The sequence below is a fragment of the Schistocerca gregaria genome, chromosome 5 (assembly GCF_023897955.1).
Source record: "Schistocerca gregaria isolate iqSchGreg1 chromosome 5, iqSchGreg1.2, whole genome shotgun sequence".
In the NCBI taxonomy this organism is placed as follows: domain Eukaryota; kingdom Metazoa; phylum Arthropoda; class Insecta; order Orthoptera; family Acrididae; genus Schistocerca; species Schistocerca gregaria.
This window is the reverse complement of record NC_064924.1, coordinates 96,614,191-96,630,394: the sequence shown is the minus strand read 5'-3', so window position 1 is coordinate 96,630,394 and position 16,204 is coordinate 96,614,191. Positions and strand designations below refer to the sequence as shown.

General features: G+C 41.9%; 1 protein-coding gene across 3 annotated transcripts in view; it reads left to right on the top strand.

The window, feature by feature from the left end:
- Positions 1-16,204, top strand: part of LOC126272265 (uncharacterized) — a 75,628-nt gene that overhangs the window by 20,428 nt on the left and 38,996 nt on the right. For all 3 annotated transcript variants that reach the window (XM_049975003.1, XM_049975002.1, XM_049975004.1), the window contains exon 4: positions 12,548-12,617. In XM_049975003.1, coding sequence (XP_049830960.1) covers positions 12,548-12,617 — 70 coding nt within the window. The remainder of the gene's footprint in view (positions 1-12,547; positions 12,618-16,204) is intronic.

Here is a 16,204-nt window from a genome sequence, read left to right as displayed (position 1 = left end):
CCACTGCCTGAGCAATAACAACTGGGGTGCAGATTGCTCTACACTGCTGCAACTCTACAGAGCCCTTGTTCAATCCAGCCTTGACTATGGGAGCCTGGTTTACAGTTCGGCGCCCTTAGCATTGTGTTTCCTTGACCCAGTACACCACTGCGGCATTTGCCTAGTGACGGGAGCCTTTAGAATGAGTCCAGTGACCAGTGTCCTGGTGGAGGTCAGAGTCCCTCCATTGCGCATTGGATGTGCACAACTGTTCACCAGTTATGTTGCACACATTCGTAGTTCTCCTGAGCACCTGAATTACTGTCTTCTTTTCCCACCCACAGCAGTTCATCTCCCGCCTTGGCCCAGGTCAGGGCTCACGATTGCAGCTCACAATTGTGGTTCACGTGCAATCCCTTCTCTCCAAACTGCAGTCCTTCTCCTTACCACCTCTACTTGAGGTCCATTCACGTACACCTCCATGGTGTACACCTCGGCTGAAGCTTTGTCTGGACCTTTTGCATAGCTCTAAGGACTTCGTTAACCCTGCCGCTCTCCACTGTCACTTCCTCTTGATCCTTGACGTGTTGCGAGGCTCGATGGCTGATGATAATGTTGGCTTCGCCTGTGTTCACAGAGGCCATATTGAACAGCATTCCTTGCCCGCTGGCTGCAGTGTATTCACTGCAGAGCTTATGGCCATATCTCGTGCACATCAGCACATCCGTTCCTGTTCTGGTGAGTCGTTTCTTCTCTGTTCTGACTGCTTGAGCAGTTGCCAAGGTATCGACCAGTGCTACCTTCACCATCCTTTGGTAACGAACATCCAGGAGTCCATCTCAGCCCTGGAATGGTCCAGTTGTTCATTGGTGTTTGTGTGGACCGCAGGAGACATCGGAATCCCAGGCAATGAACTTGCTGACAGGCTGGCCAAACAGGCTACATGGAAACCGCTCCTGGAGATGGGCGTCTCTGAAACTGACCTGTGTTCTGTCTTACACCGCAAGGTTTTTTGTCTTTCTGTGTCCTCCACCCGAGGACTTTTAGGGTGGAGGTTTTAATGTGTTGCAGAGTGGATGGCTTCTCCTTTTTTATTCTCGTGGTAATCTGCTTTCTTGTTTTTAATCTCCTCTCCCTGTTTCTTGCATCTCTATGTGGTTTTCTTGTACTCTTTTGTCCATTGTAGAGTTTGTTCTCTTCCTTTCTCCTGTTATTGTGCCGTATGTCGTCTTTGTTTTCTTCTTTGCCTTGGGTAATTGTTCTACTGGGAACAAGGGACTGATAACTTCACAGTTTGCCCCCCCCCCCCCCCCCCCCCCCCTTTTAAACCAACTAACCAACCAACCTTTTGCATGCAAGATGTTAAATCAGATTTTAACGTACAGCCTTGTAAACAGTCAGTAAGTCTGAAGTTCTTAAGGCAAATTGCAACACTTTAAAGCATGTAGGACATTTTCCTTGCAACATGAACACTCAAATGATTTAAGTAGGAGGCTTATTGAAATACTCTTGCTATGTGCAAAACAGTAAAGACACAGCTCATTCTAGGGTTAAGATAAAATTACACCTTTAAAATTACCACTAAGCACATTGCATAATTGAGCTGCTTGCACGCACATTTTAACCAGTACGTAATCAAGTACTGCAAGAGCAACTGTTACCAGCAATTTGACTGACTCACACTTAACACATGTGCTGCTCTTCAAGGCAACGTACTTCAAACAACATAGCAGACTTTACCACAGTGGTGTTTATAGAACTTGCCAGGCATTGGGCTTTACATAAACAGATATTACTCCAGGAACTTTTCCAGGTGCAAGCTCTATACAGTTTGAAAAATTTGCACAGCTTTTGTAACTTAGACCCAGTAACTTACACAATAGAGACATGTAGCACTTGTAAACAAAGCAACACCTACAGGGCTAGGCACTCCCACACACAAAATCTGGCAGCACATTTGACAGATCACAGGTCAATGTGAAAGTCGTAAAGGGCCACCCAACAGTCAATTGAACAAGAAAGATCCTATATGCGAAAACAGCTTACCCTCCAGAATCAACACAGCTGAAGGTATCTGCGACAGACAGATGTCTTGGCATGATGCTGGGATGCAGACGATTGTATTCAGGCCTCTGCATGGCTACTGTGTCCTGCAGATGTAGTAAGGCCCCAATTCCACTATTGGCATGAAGTCTCATGCCATGTTGTCCAGTCATGAGCGTTGTTTCCATACCCACCTAAAACAAACTCCAGGCTCACACGGCCCGCCACCAATCATAACATGACCAGTACTGCAACGATGATGATTGACAAGGTCACTGCCCTCTCTCAATAACCAGTGTAACTTCCACCATGTCTCACTGGTGCACCAACTTGCTTTGAATCATTCTGCTGTTGCACAGACAAAAATGAAAATAAAGCTGATCAATTGGGGAAGTATTGAACATCATACTATTTGTGCGAACAAAGTTGACACTAGACATGGTGGCACATGGGAGGTACTGTATTAAATGCCATTACAATAGCTCCCATCAGCCATCGCACCAAGTGTCAGTTTGGTTTGTGCAATTACTGTCGACACTGCTATCTATTGACGTGCCCATCCTAATGGAGGCCCTTAGTCACACAAGGGAAGTAAATTTCGTTTCAAGGTGGATTTTTTTGCCTTGGTAGCCCACACAAAAACCTTCAGCGGGCAGTATGTGGCCTTCTGGGACCCAGCATCCATTTGCTGAGTACGGGAACTGGTAAGCGTCTCCATTACTTGAACATTACACAGACTCTGTCAGTATCGAGTAACAGAATGCATGCTGATGGCCAGAATGTGTTTTTTATAATCAAACAAAAAAGGGGGGAAAGAGGGGAGTTTCAAGAAAGTTTCACCTTTTCCCAACAAGTGAAGAACATCCAGAAAGCTCAGTGCCTCTGGGAGTTTGCAATAGAAATTGAACTGCACAACACCTTGAACTGCAGCAATGGTGATGTGACTTGCAGGGATCTGGTAGACATGCCGCAAGAAGAAATGAAAACTGAGTGGTTCCAAAAGGTATCGTTGATGTACAGAGCTTAATGAAATGGGTGGATGACGATCTTGTGAAATCCAACTCATTTATACTGACTTTCAGCAGCACAAAACGTCCAGAGCACATTGAGGTTGATTTCCTCTACCTCAGTGTGTGGCCTTATTTTCCTAAGCCAATGCACTATTTCACATACCAGTGCTTCGGGGACACACGCCACCTCAGGTTGTAAAGGAGCAGCCACTTGTGGCAAATGTGGTAAGGCTGCCCATGAATGTGTTGGTTGTTCATCTACTCTAAAGTGTGTAAACTGCTGACCATCCTGTCTGGATTAAGGACTGCAATGTCTTCCTTGAAGCAAGCAAGATAAGAATTCAAAACAGCTAAGCGTCTCTCGTATGGTGAGGCCAGAAAGATCTATAAGATCATGCAGCTCCTGAAGTTCTGTGTCTGCTTTTAAACAACCACTTCAGAAGACCGATGCTGCTACCAGGTGGCGGTTGCTAGTGTCAGCATTAGCATCTGCATTTGCTAGTACACTTATACCATTGCAGTCTCTTCAAAGCCTACACTTCCTCTCAAAATATCAGGCAAGTCTCTTGTCACTAATGTTGCAGAGCTCCCTTCTCATCCAAAGATTCAGTCTGGTCCACTGTCCAGCAATGCCACTACCACTGCCACAGCTTTGGCTCCAAAGCCTACCCAGGACAAAAGGCCAAGCATCCATCCCTGATGGAGTCAGGACGTAAATAGTTCCACAATGTCAACGTCATGCTGTCTGACATCTCTCTTGGCTCTGTGTTAAAGTTAATGGAGCTCTATGTTGGACTGGGACAATCATCTCGCCCCAAGACTGAGTGCCTACCAATTACGGGCTCCCCTCGGTGGCCAAAAGACAGGGTGAAATTGCATGTCCCATGACAGAGATGGCTCCCATGTTACAGTGGAAAATTAGTGGGATCACATCGTGGAACTGAAACTGCTACTGCAGGAATGTCCCCCCTGTTCCTGTGTTTACAAGAAACTCATTTTAAAGCCGCTGACACCCCTGTGCTACAGGGTTACACCCTTCACCAAAAGGGTGACCTGACTGGGGACAAAGCCTGGGGGGGGGGGGGGGGGGTCACTAACATACGTCACTCCACTGGTCTCCCCTTGGCTACTGACTTACAAGCAGTTGCTGTCAAAGTTCATGAGTGTCGGAGGATTGTCTTGTACTGGGGGACTTCAATGTCCATCATGTCTTGTGGCTACTGCCAATGTTAGCCAGTAACCGGCGGTTTGTCACTACTATGTGACTATAGAGAGGGGAAAATTGGACTTAAGATCCATCAATTGTACTTGCCCCCAGGGTCGGGTTTTGGAGAGCCTCATGACATCTCAAAAGTCGTACGTCCTCAACACAGGTACTCTCGCATATTTCTTTACTGTTACTGAGTCATTCTCAGCCATCAACTTATCTTTCTCCTCTTGAGCCCTTGCAGACTCCGTACAGTGGGAGGTCATGATGATCTACATTCCAGTGACCACTTCTCACTCCACATTAACCTACTGGTTGGAGCTCTACCTGAAGAGAAACCACAATCATGTGTGGTCAGCAGGGCTAACTGAACACTGTTCAGCCAGCTGGCTGTTTTTGAACATCACAACATCGTCTAGGAATTGGTGGACCACATTTCATGAGTGATGCATCATGCCGCTGACTTATCAATCCTAACGTCTGCAGGTCATAATAGGAGACACCCTGAACCTTGGTGGACTGGTTAACTGCCACTCAGCAGTCCAGGACAGGCATGCTGCTCTTAGTTTAAGCACTGCCCAGTAGCAAACAACATCACAGCCTTATGGGTTTGCTAGAGCCAAGGCTTGACACCTCATTAAGTAGAGTAAGAAAAGGTCATGGAAGGTGTGTCTGGACTCCATCAACCGTGCCACTTGTGCCATGAAACTATGGGAACACATCAAGAGGATTTCTGGTAAACACAGTTGTTTACCAGTAGCAGCAGTGCTGAAAAAGGGACGTCTCCAAACAGTGCCCACAGACATCAGTGAGATGCTGGTGAGAAGTTTTGTAAAAAAAGCTATTGCCAATGTTAACCAGGAACCAGCGTTTTCTCACTACCGTGTGACTTTAGGGAGGGGAAAATTGGACTTCAGATCCAACAATTCTATCCTTTCTCCATGTCGGAGATGGAATCGGCCCTGTCCGACATTCCCGACACTGCACCTCATCGTGACCAAATCTGGTACTGCATGCTTCAACATTTGCCAGTAGCATCAAAGGAAATCGACTCAAATGTTTTAATCTTATATGGCAGACAGGTAACTTCCCCAACACATGGAGAGAGACACTTTTGATAGCTCTCCTCAAAGCAGGAAAGGAGTTTTGCTAGAGACCAGCCAACTCCTTAGCCGCTGTCAGTGTAGATTCCAAAGATTTCACTCCACTGTCAATAACCTGACCCTGAAAGCAGACTTCCGTACGTAAACATCACTGTAACGTCATGTTCTTAGAGATTAGTCAGGTGTACAATACTACTTAGACATTGCATTCTCACACAATTGTGTCAGTGGAGTTTTCATGGCTACCTCCCCATCTTCATTCTGTCATTTTTGTCTCAGCAGTTGTTTAGGACCCGAGTTGGTAACACACTGTCAGATCGTTTTGGGCAGGAGAATGGTGTCCCTTAAGGCAATGTTTTAAGTGTTACCCTATTTGCCATAGCCATAAACAGTATCACATCTATGGTAAGGAGTCCTATACAGTGCTCCTTATTTGTGGATAATTTTGTTGGTTTCTGTTCCTCCTCCAGTGTTTGCAACAGCGAGTCATCAGTTGCAACTTCCAGTGCGGAGGTTGGAGGAGTGGGCTGCAAAGATGGGATTTCAGTTTTCTCCCGATAAGTGTGTGTGTCTGCATGTGTGCGCATTCATGTGTGTGCACGCACGCGCGCGTTAATTCGTTCATTTTAATTGTTCTCTATGTGTGTTTAATTTACCTGTCTTGAGTATGAGGGACACCATTCTACATTTTAGAGACTCAGTGATGTTTCCGGTCCTTATTTTTTATTCCAAATGTCGTGGTTGCCACATCTAATAGATCTGAAAGGTAGAACACTGAAGGTGCTGAATATTTTAAAGTCATAGCCACAGGTCTTGGGGAGCATGGCAGAGCATGTCTGCGTTAGTTTTATATGGCTTTTGTGAGTTCTCGGCTGGACAATGGTTGCTCAGTTTGTGGATCAACAAAGACTTCTTATTTAAAGATGATTTGACCATGTCCTCCATGAGGGGATTTGGCTGGCCATGGGTGCTTATCAGACCAGTCCTGTCCCATACACAGTCTCAGTGCTGCAGTCAGGGATCTGCCACTCACCATCTGCCGGCAGCTCCTCATAATGGGTTAGGCATGTAAGTACCTCGCAGCTCCAACTTCACCCGCATTCCAGATTGTTGTTCATCCAAATCTGAAAGCCTTCTCTCCAACCATCCATGAGCCACAATGCTATTTGGAATCTGCATTAGCATGTACTTGAGTCACTTGGTGTGGAGCAAATACAACCCCAAATCCAGAGTTTTAACTTTCTACCACCTTGGTTACTGCAGAGGCCCAGTGTGATTGTAGGTTTAGTGCAGTACAGAAAAGATTACACTCTGCTTATGTTTTTAATGTGACGTTTTCTGACATTTGATATGAACGCTACAACTATGTGGCTGTCTTTACGGATGGGGCTAGGCAAGGGGACCCTGCTGGTTGCTCTGACGTTTTCCCGGATCGTGTCCTCGAGGTTTGACTGCCTCAAGAGTTTGCTGTCTTCAACACAAAATTGTATGCAATCTTGTGGGCACCGGAGCAGGTGAGACATTCTTCCAGAACTAAATTTCTTGTCTGTTCAGATTCTCTTAATGCCCTTCACCCTCTCCAATGTTTGTGCCTAGCAGATAGAGTAATCCAGGAGGACCCCTTCCACCTACGACAGCTGGTGAAAGAGGTGTATTTTGCTGTGTACCAGGGCACATGGGTATTACTGGGAACAAATGGGAGGATCTAGCAGCCCAGGAGATGTCGTGATCCTCAGTTCTTTTAAGTATGCCATCACCCCTGCATCCAATCACCTTATTGTTGAGGTACACAGTCATGTAGCAATGGGAAGACAAGTGGTGGGAAGTGACTGGCAATAAGCTCCACGTAGTGAAGCCTGAACTCAACTATGACATATCTCCTTCCAGCCATGTCAACAGGATGAGGTTCTTATTCGTCTTCGCATCAGCCACAGCTTTATGAAGCATGGCTTCCTGCTTGGGAGAGTGGACTCTCCAAGCTGTGGTGCTTGTGGCGTATGAATCACTGTGCACCATATTTTATTGGATTGTGTTTTATTTTCTGGCCAGTGGAATCCGCCCTCTGCTTCAAGTAACATTCAAACGAATGTTGTTAGTATTTTAAATTTTTGTGAATTGTCCAGTATTTTTCCCAAGATTTGGGGTAGATGGTTTAGTGTGTTAATAGGATGACTGGCTCATCCATCTCTCTCTCTCTCTCTCTCTCTCTCTCTCTCTCTCTCTCTTTGTTTTAGTGATCAGCCAGTCACATTTCCCTGTGCTTTGCTTTTAACTCCTCTGTCATTTTACTTGTGTTTTAATCTCCTGTATAGCACATTTTAGTATTATTTTGTTACCTTAGCGTGTATGTTAACATTTTCGCTATTTTATCAACATTAATTTCTTTTATGGGGTGTAAGGATGCTGACAACATCACCGTTGAGTCCCCATAAGCTTCATGCGTGCACGTACACACACACACACACACACACACACACACACACACACACACACACACACACACACACACACACACGGATATGGAATAAAACCATTCCAAAATGCTCCAGAACATTTTGAGATTTTACAGCACATACTAAGTAATAAGATAATGAAGGCATTGAATCAATATCCCCTTCGACATTATCTTGTTAGATGATCAATCATAAAATTGTAAGTAATGCTGAGCAGCCACACAGTATTCTTTGTGACCTGAAATAGCATTTTAGGGTTGTCTTGAGTGGCCAGCATTCTGAATGGAGCAGGTGATGTTCGTCATACTAGCTTGTTGCTGTGATAATTATCTGTGTTAACTGGCTGAAAGGAAAACCTGTGCATAATTCTGTGTTTCATTCCTTTACTCTAAAAAGAGGGACATGTATTCTGTGATTTTTGTTTCTAGCAAAATCATAAGCAGATATCATGTATTAAGGGGAGGTTTACTATCTTTTGCCCGAAAAAAGCATGTTCTTTGAGAATTTTCTTCTTGGGATGTGTTATAGGTAGCAATGTCAAATTTGCTCAAAATGTTTATTAATATTTGCTCTACAAGCTGGACTTTTTTCGCCTGGAAATGTCAAAGAGCAAAGGCAGATGCACTGTCAGAGTGAAACAAAATTTCGATGTAGACCTCTGCGTGCGGTATGTCACAGGTCAGCCGGCTCACCTGAAATCAAAATTGAGTTGACGTTAGTGAAGTATATAAGATTGTTTTGGAGTTGTACCTGGCTTAAGTCAATTGGAGTTGTACCTGGCTTAAGTTAATTGGACCATATAAATGCAATATTATGCAACTTACATTAAATTTGCTATTCCGCGTCCATAAACTAGTTCTTCTTCTTCTTCCTCGCAGATGGCATTCTGCTCGATCTGAGCCATCCTGCACTGCTCCAGAACCACTTGTACGGCCAGTGACAAGTGGTATTCGGCTGCTTGAATCCCATGATTGTCCGAATGCTTAGCGAACTGCTTCGAATAGAATCCCAGGGTGACGTCCATCATTGTCATGGTCTTCAGAATTGCTGAATACCCTTTGTTGAAGCTGCTCACTGCCAGGAAAGTTGCAATCTCCACAGTCCTCGCACCAGAATACAAATGCTTGGGGGGGGGGGGCTAACTTCCACTTTTCACTTTTTGAACTTCTTTGGAGAGCAGCTGGTCATGTTGATATTCGTCCAGATGTCTGGTATCCTCTGCAATGCGCCACTTGCACCAGCTAGTTTCCCAGCCAGACAATTTTGGTGTTGTGAATGGTCATCCGTCGAACACTTGTGGAAATACGTTGCCCAAGTAGCCTTCTTCGACTGTTCCACCAAATTGGAATGCCGTCGGATTACTGAGCCGTAGTTCGTCGTAAGCTCCTTGATCACTTTATCAGTTTTAGTCATGGGCAAGCACATAGAATAATTTTTCACAGCTACAAAGTCAAAATTCCTTAAAAAACTGGTGTGTGAAAAAGGCCGATTTCAGGCAGGTGCATTTTTTTGTTCAACCGCGAATAACATACATTTCCATTCCGTATTAGGAAACACTATTTCAGGGGTGGATTCTAAACACTTTTGTGGATCCAAAAATGCAATTTAAGAAAAATAAATTTTTTGAACCAAAAGAAGGTAAACCTCCCTTTAAAGCATTGGATTCTGACTATGTTATAGGAAAATTAAATTGAGGAAAACTATTAAATTATAAGGTGATATGATAGATGAGGAATACTACCTTCAAGAAGCAAAATTTCACACATTGCCAATATAATCACTTAAATGCAGAAGCAATTTTCCAGACTTTTGTAATTTTTATGTTCCTTGTTTTATTTGAGCTATAGAAAGCGGCGGTTGGCTACTCAGGTCAGACAATGAGAGGATATCATTCTCCTGCTGTGTGGACAAGGAAGAGAAATATCTCATCTAGATTCCAGTGCACTGTGTAACATTGGTTGGTCAATTTCTATTCCAGTTTAGCACCTGATGTAGTACTTTCTTAAAGCAGACTTTACAGCTCGTAAAAAGGTGCAGGTGGATTTCAAAATAATATTGGATTTTTTTTTCGTAAAGTTTACTCCACTGGGTTCCTGTGGTGTTTTCACTGCTATACCTCAATCAGTTCTTCCTCTTCCACCATTGACAGTGTGTCTCTGTAAACTTCAGCTGGGAGCCAAATCAACACGGGTTTTTTTCATGACACTACTTTCCCTCTTTTGTCAGTCATTAATGAATCTCTGACACAATAGCTCTGCCTTTACTCTTGAAATGATTTACCTTTTGGACAAACCATCCACATCTATCTTTTATGACTGCAGCCTTTGCAAAACACACAGTATCTGAGATATATAAATATCTCTATTTATTTTGTGAGTAATGCTAAAAGCTGACGTGTTAATAGTATCTGACAGTGCTTGTATCTCCATGACTTACTTCATGTGCATTAAGGTTTTGACCAACAAATCATGTACAAGTACTGATGCATACTTAATTTGGTCATAATGATTTTCTTATAATTCATAGTGGAAGGGAAGTATGATATTTAAGATATAGGTAATTTGAGATAGAGCAGGAGGAGGTGGCTATGACTCTGCAGAAAGAACCAGTCCTGCTCTGGGAAAACTGTCAAGACCTGAACAGGTGTGGAAGAAAAGCGGTTTGAGCCTGACTATAGTCTAATGTATTAATCACTATACCATGTGGAAAAGCTGAAAACCTAATTCATTGCCCTATAAGCTCTGCAGTTGATGCCAAAACAGTTGTCAAATAACTTTAGTATGGGCTACCTTTTGACAGTGCTTGTGATTAGTTTTCTACCAATGTAAGCATTCTATAAGAGAGAAAGAGACTCAGTCATAACAGATCATTGCCACTCAAGAAATGTTTTCCAATGAACAGTGACCCTTTATTTATATTTACACTGCTGGTCAATAGTTTTTGATCACTCATGATAAAAACTTTATTTCAGTGTTCAAATAAAATTGTACAAACTAAATAAAGCAACAAAATAAATATTTTCTGTGTCTATCATTAGTAAAATACAATATGGTTTAGATTTTGGCCTCTTCACAGTTATCTTCAGAACAGCTGCACAAACTCTTGGCATTCCAGAGATAAGATTTAGTAGTGTTTTTGCAGATATTGCAGTACAACATATCTATAAATTATTGCATAGATCTTGAACATTAGATAACCTCAGGTTTCTGATCTCCACGTCAAGTTCATCCAATAAGAGTTCAGTGAGGTTTAAGTCAGGTGACTGACTTGACCAGATCATATTCTTCAGTTCCCCACATTTCTCTCTTCTATTGTCATACCCTCTGAACAATTAAGAAGCACATTTTGCATCATTTTCCTTCTGCAGAACAAGCCCATGACTAAGTAATTTCTTGCCAGATGGAACCGCACTGTTGATCAGTATCCTGTGATAGCCTTCCTTTTTAAATGTTCCATTAGTTACCACTAGATCACCCACTTTATCATCCACAAAGCACCCCACACCATGACTAAACCTGCACCATGCTTCACCATTGGTGTCAAATACTGACTTTCCATAGGTTATCCACTAAGTTGATGAACAAACATTCAATAATGGCTTCCAAATACTTCAGACATAGTCATCCATGAATAACTCCTTGGACCATTGCTGAATGTTCCAGTTTTTATGGTACTGTGTCTATTCACCTTATTTTGTTTACGTAATAAAGGATTTTGGTAGCTATGCACCCCTTTAAACATTGTTGATGTAGACAGAATTGCACTGTTGAGACAGAGATTGGAGCTGCTCACATACTATTTACTTCCTTGTGAATTTCAGGTGCAGCGTGAATCCTTTGACATTTACTCTGTACTTATGAACTGATGTGGCCTGCATGATTTTACTCAGGGTTTTCCAGATGACGAAGCACTTGCATTGGCTCCAGTTTGCGTGGACCATTGCTATGTATACATGACTGTAGATTGGGCTACACCAATATTTGTTGCTGTTTCACTATTGTCATGCTAGAATAGCTGTCCTGATGCAGAGCTACAATTACAGCATGTTTTTCACTTTTAGTCTCCTGCTTGCATTCTGTTAGAAGGTAATATGAACCTGGACAGGTACACAAACGCACTGCTAGATGCATACAGCATACTTTAAACTAATGTGAACTGATTGCTACACAGACAGATAAAGGAATGAGGCCAATTCTAATGAAACTGCCATAGGTAAACACACACCAGTGTTGTTGTGGATACTCATCAGTGCCCATCTCTGTGACCAACCAGTCAAATACACAACAGAAATGTTTGTTCTCTACATTGTTATACTTGTTTTATTATCAGGGCATGGATATGATGATGGGATATTGAAAACAAAATCCCTGTTTTAACCTCAAATACAATGTTGTGGTAGGTGATCAAAAAAAAAATTTTTCTTATAGTGTATTTGTTTGAATTCAGTTTCTTTCCTCCTCTTTCACATTCCTCCTCCATCACACACTTTTTTCCTCTCATTTCAGGCAGATGAAGTTTTTTGTTTTTTCGTTTTTGCTGCTAGGACTTGAACTTTTCACATCATGTTCCTCAAGATGGGAAATGATCATTTCTTGTTATGAAATATAATCCATACTGGGCTAAACAACTAAAACTTATTTAGCATTTGCTTTTTTTAAGGTGTAATGGACACACTGTTTTCCTTCTGAGCACATCCTCTCTTTTTCTAATTTACTACTTTGTTCTTAATTCCAATGACATTAAATGTTTCAGGCACAATCAGAACTGGCTAGTATGAAAACTGGCAAGCAGAATGTCTCACCTGCAATAAAAGCACCTTCAGGTGAGTGCCTCACTTACATATAATTAAACTTAAAATTATCATCTTATTGTGCCATATGTCGCAAGGTATTGTTTAATCTATATTAATACTGTATTCAAAACCAATTGTGGTTCCCCCTTGTTTGAACTACCATGCAAAATTACCTCAATGTTTAGGGCTTAGAGAAAAAATTTTGTGTCTTATGTTTGTCTGATTTGCATTACAGTGAAGCATGCTGTTGTTCAAAGGTAAGTTGATGTTTTCTAAACCCTTGTGTAGCCACCAGATATGGTGAGCTTTGTTGTGCTGTAATTACCCTACAGTAATTCTCTTGCTGCTCTATTCACAATTAATAATACAATGTTTGTAACAAAACAGAAGCATCAAATTTATGGACATGGAAAGAGAAGCAGGTGGAACAGGGCTGGGGCAGGCAGGTAAACAGATTTAAAACACATGTCCATGTCTTTCAGAATTTTCTCTCTTTCTTTCATCAGGGTAGGGAGGAACCTGCAGCAATTTCTAACAGCCAAATTTCAAAGTCCAAAATTCTATTAGAAATTAACTGTAGCTGCTCAGTATGTGACAGGTGAGAGCTAAGCTTGAAGGAAATACAGTCAACAAAAAGTAATGACAAACAAAACAAAAAAAGTGTGTGTGTGTGTGTGTGTGTGTGTTTACATGTAAATTTACAAAATGAAATAGTGGAGCAAAAACACAAGTGAAGAGGCAGGCAAAGTTGAATTGAAAGGAGGCGGAGGAAGGGAAGTTTTGAAGATAAATCACACTTTAAAGTTTATCTAGTTGTTATTAGGTTTCAGATCAAAATCACGCTGCAACACAGATCAAATTAAAACATTGATTGTATTTGAATCTTCCATCCCCAATATCCATAACATAAGTGATGAGCTGTAAGGGCTGCATCCAGTGCTGTTATGTATCATACCAGACTGTTGTGAAATTGGATATTTATTGTGATCTGCATAAAGTAACTTACCTTGTACACTACAAAAAGGTTTTACGTATGCAAGCTTTCAGCCTTCCAGCAGGAGGGTTGTAGGGTAACGTAGAGGGTGAAGGAAGAGGAGTGGAGAGGTTTAGAAGAAGGGGCAGAGTTTGGAAAAGTCACTCAGAACCACAGGATGAGAAGGAAAGACCTTTCTCATCCCGTCCGGTGAATATCCCCTTCCCTGGGTTCTGGGTGACTTTTCTGAGCTCTGCCCCTTTTTTCCTAAACCTCTCCAATCCTCTTCCTTCACCCCTCCTCTACCTCACCCTTCAACTTTTATGCTGGGAGGAGGAGCTACTGGCTCCGAAACATAGCATACCTAAAACCTTTCTTCATATGTGTGTTCTCCTGCCATCGTTTGTTGAGTCTATTTTTCTTGGTAGTGCAATAATATCCCATATGCCTGGCTAGGTATACATTTGATCAACTTTTCTCGGCTGGGATTCACAGTCGTACAATATTTCTTTAAAGACATCATTGTCGCCATTGACTATGAAATATTTATTATTACGATTGCAATTTCGGCCTTAGGCCCATTTTCAAGTAACCCTGCAAAAGCTACCTTTTTAGCTCACTTAATAGTTTAATAAGAAATGTAAAGCTAACGATGTAACTCCTCATTATATCAATGTCAAAATTAAGATGACATCTGCAGCAGCAAAGCCAGCTAAAAAGGTAACTTCTGCAGTGTTACTTGAAAATGGCCCTAAGGCCGAAATTGCAGTCGTAATAATAAATATTTCATACAGTCAACGGTGTTATGATGTCTCTTAAGAAATAATTATGATTACTTTTAATTTTGTATTGATTTGATTGTGTGATGTTCTTCTTGTGTATGCTTTACGTGAGATATGAGAAATAATTATGGCCTCATTCAAACATTGTAATTTCTGTTGAGATTCTTATGGCTGGGCTCACATCAAGATCCATTTCCATTCTCAAATTGACAATTTATGTAGCACTTGTTTTTTTTTCTGAAGAAGTGCTTTTCTACAAATTAATGTGTCATCTTTGCGATGGGTAGCAATCTATCCTTTCCATAATATTGTTGTTATTTTCTATAGGTGTTTAACAATTGACACATACTCAGTAGATAACTTCTCAATGTCCTCTCATATGGGGTATGTTCATTCCTAAAGCTCTCCTCACTGTGCTTGATAGAAGACACACATTTGGGCCTCCAGCCAGGTTTAATTCCATTGTATGCATGGCATTTCAGTGACTCACCTAGTCAGTCATATTGTGCAGGTGAGGTGTAAATTCCCATCTGACAATCCTAGATGAGACTTACTTTAGTTTCCCAAATAACTAGAACAGGATCTTTTGAAAGGCCTTGGTTGATAATTCTGCTCTGTTCTTATCCAACTGGAGCTTCTGCTGTAATGATATTATTGTCAGTGGGGTATCAAACTCCAACCTTCCTTCCTTCATTCAAACTACAGTTCATCATGCCAACCCCCACCCCGCCCCTCCCCTCCCCTCCCACAGTGGGAATGAAGGAGATGATACGCGAAGGGGTGGGATGGGATGGGGAAGTATTCCAGCAGCAATGACATACATCAGAATGTTTTCTTCATGGTAGAGCCCATAGACATACAAAATCAGTTGGAAGAAGCAGTGAGTCCACAGAGGCTGCTCTGCCTTGTAAAAGTGCTTTATGGGATACTACTGACCAATTTCAACCCAATAATCATTATCAAGTGTGCCTATTGGATGTAGGGCAAAAACTGATCAGTAGTACCAAATAAATAATTGTTATAAGGAATTAGCCTGTTAGGTGCCATTCTATCTTTCAATCAATTAATAAAGTGTTCATAAAATATATGGTAAACACAGTCTTGCCCTGATTATAAAAATTTATAATGGAATAACCATTTGACATAATAAGTTAAATTTGATGTCGTTACATAGGTTAGTGTTACTAGGTTTTTTTAAGACCACTTACATTACTAAACCTCAATGTGTGGTTCCTTGGTAGCTCTTAGAATGTGAAGGTGGTATTCCAGTTCCCGTCAGGTGTTTCATAACATGTGTTCTGTCACAGTACCCACAGCATAAATAGGCACAATGTCCGTATATGGGATTCAGAGTCTCCACATGCTACTGTGCAGTTACAGCGAGACAGAGAAAAAGTGAATGTTTGGTGTGGCCTCATGCATAGCAAGGTTTTTGGACCATTTTTCTTTGTAAAAAAATCCATTACTGCTAAAATTTACTTAGGCGTTTTGCAACAGTTCATTGCCCCACAATCAGAAGAATATCAACCATGGATAATTTTCCAGCAAGATGAAGCACCCTCTCCCCTCCTTCCCCCCCACTGGGCTTCGATGTGCGTGATTTACTGGATGAAACATTTCCCAGTTGTTGGATTGGAAGGAATGGTCCAACACCCTTGCCACACCACTCTTCTGACATTACGCCCCTTGACACTTTTTTTTTTTCTGGATCTATATCATGGACAGAGTCTTCATCACACCGATTGTTGATGTCAACAAACTGAAGGTAGGATACAAGTGCTGTAAGTACTGTGACAGAGCACATGTTATGAAACACCTGGCAGGAACTGGAATGCCGCCTCAACATTCTATGAGCTACCAAG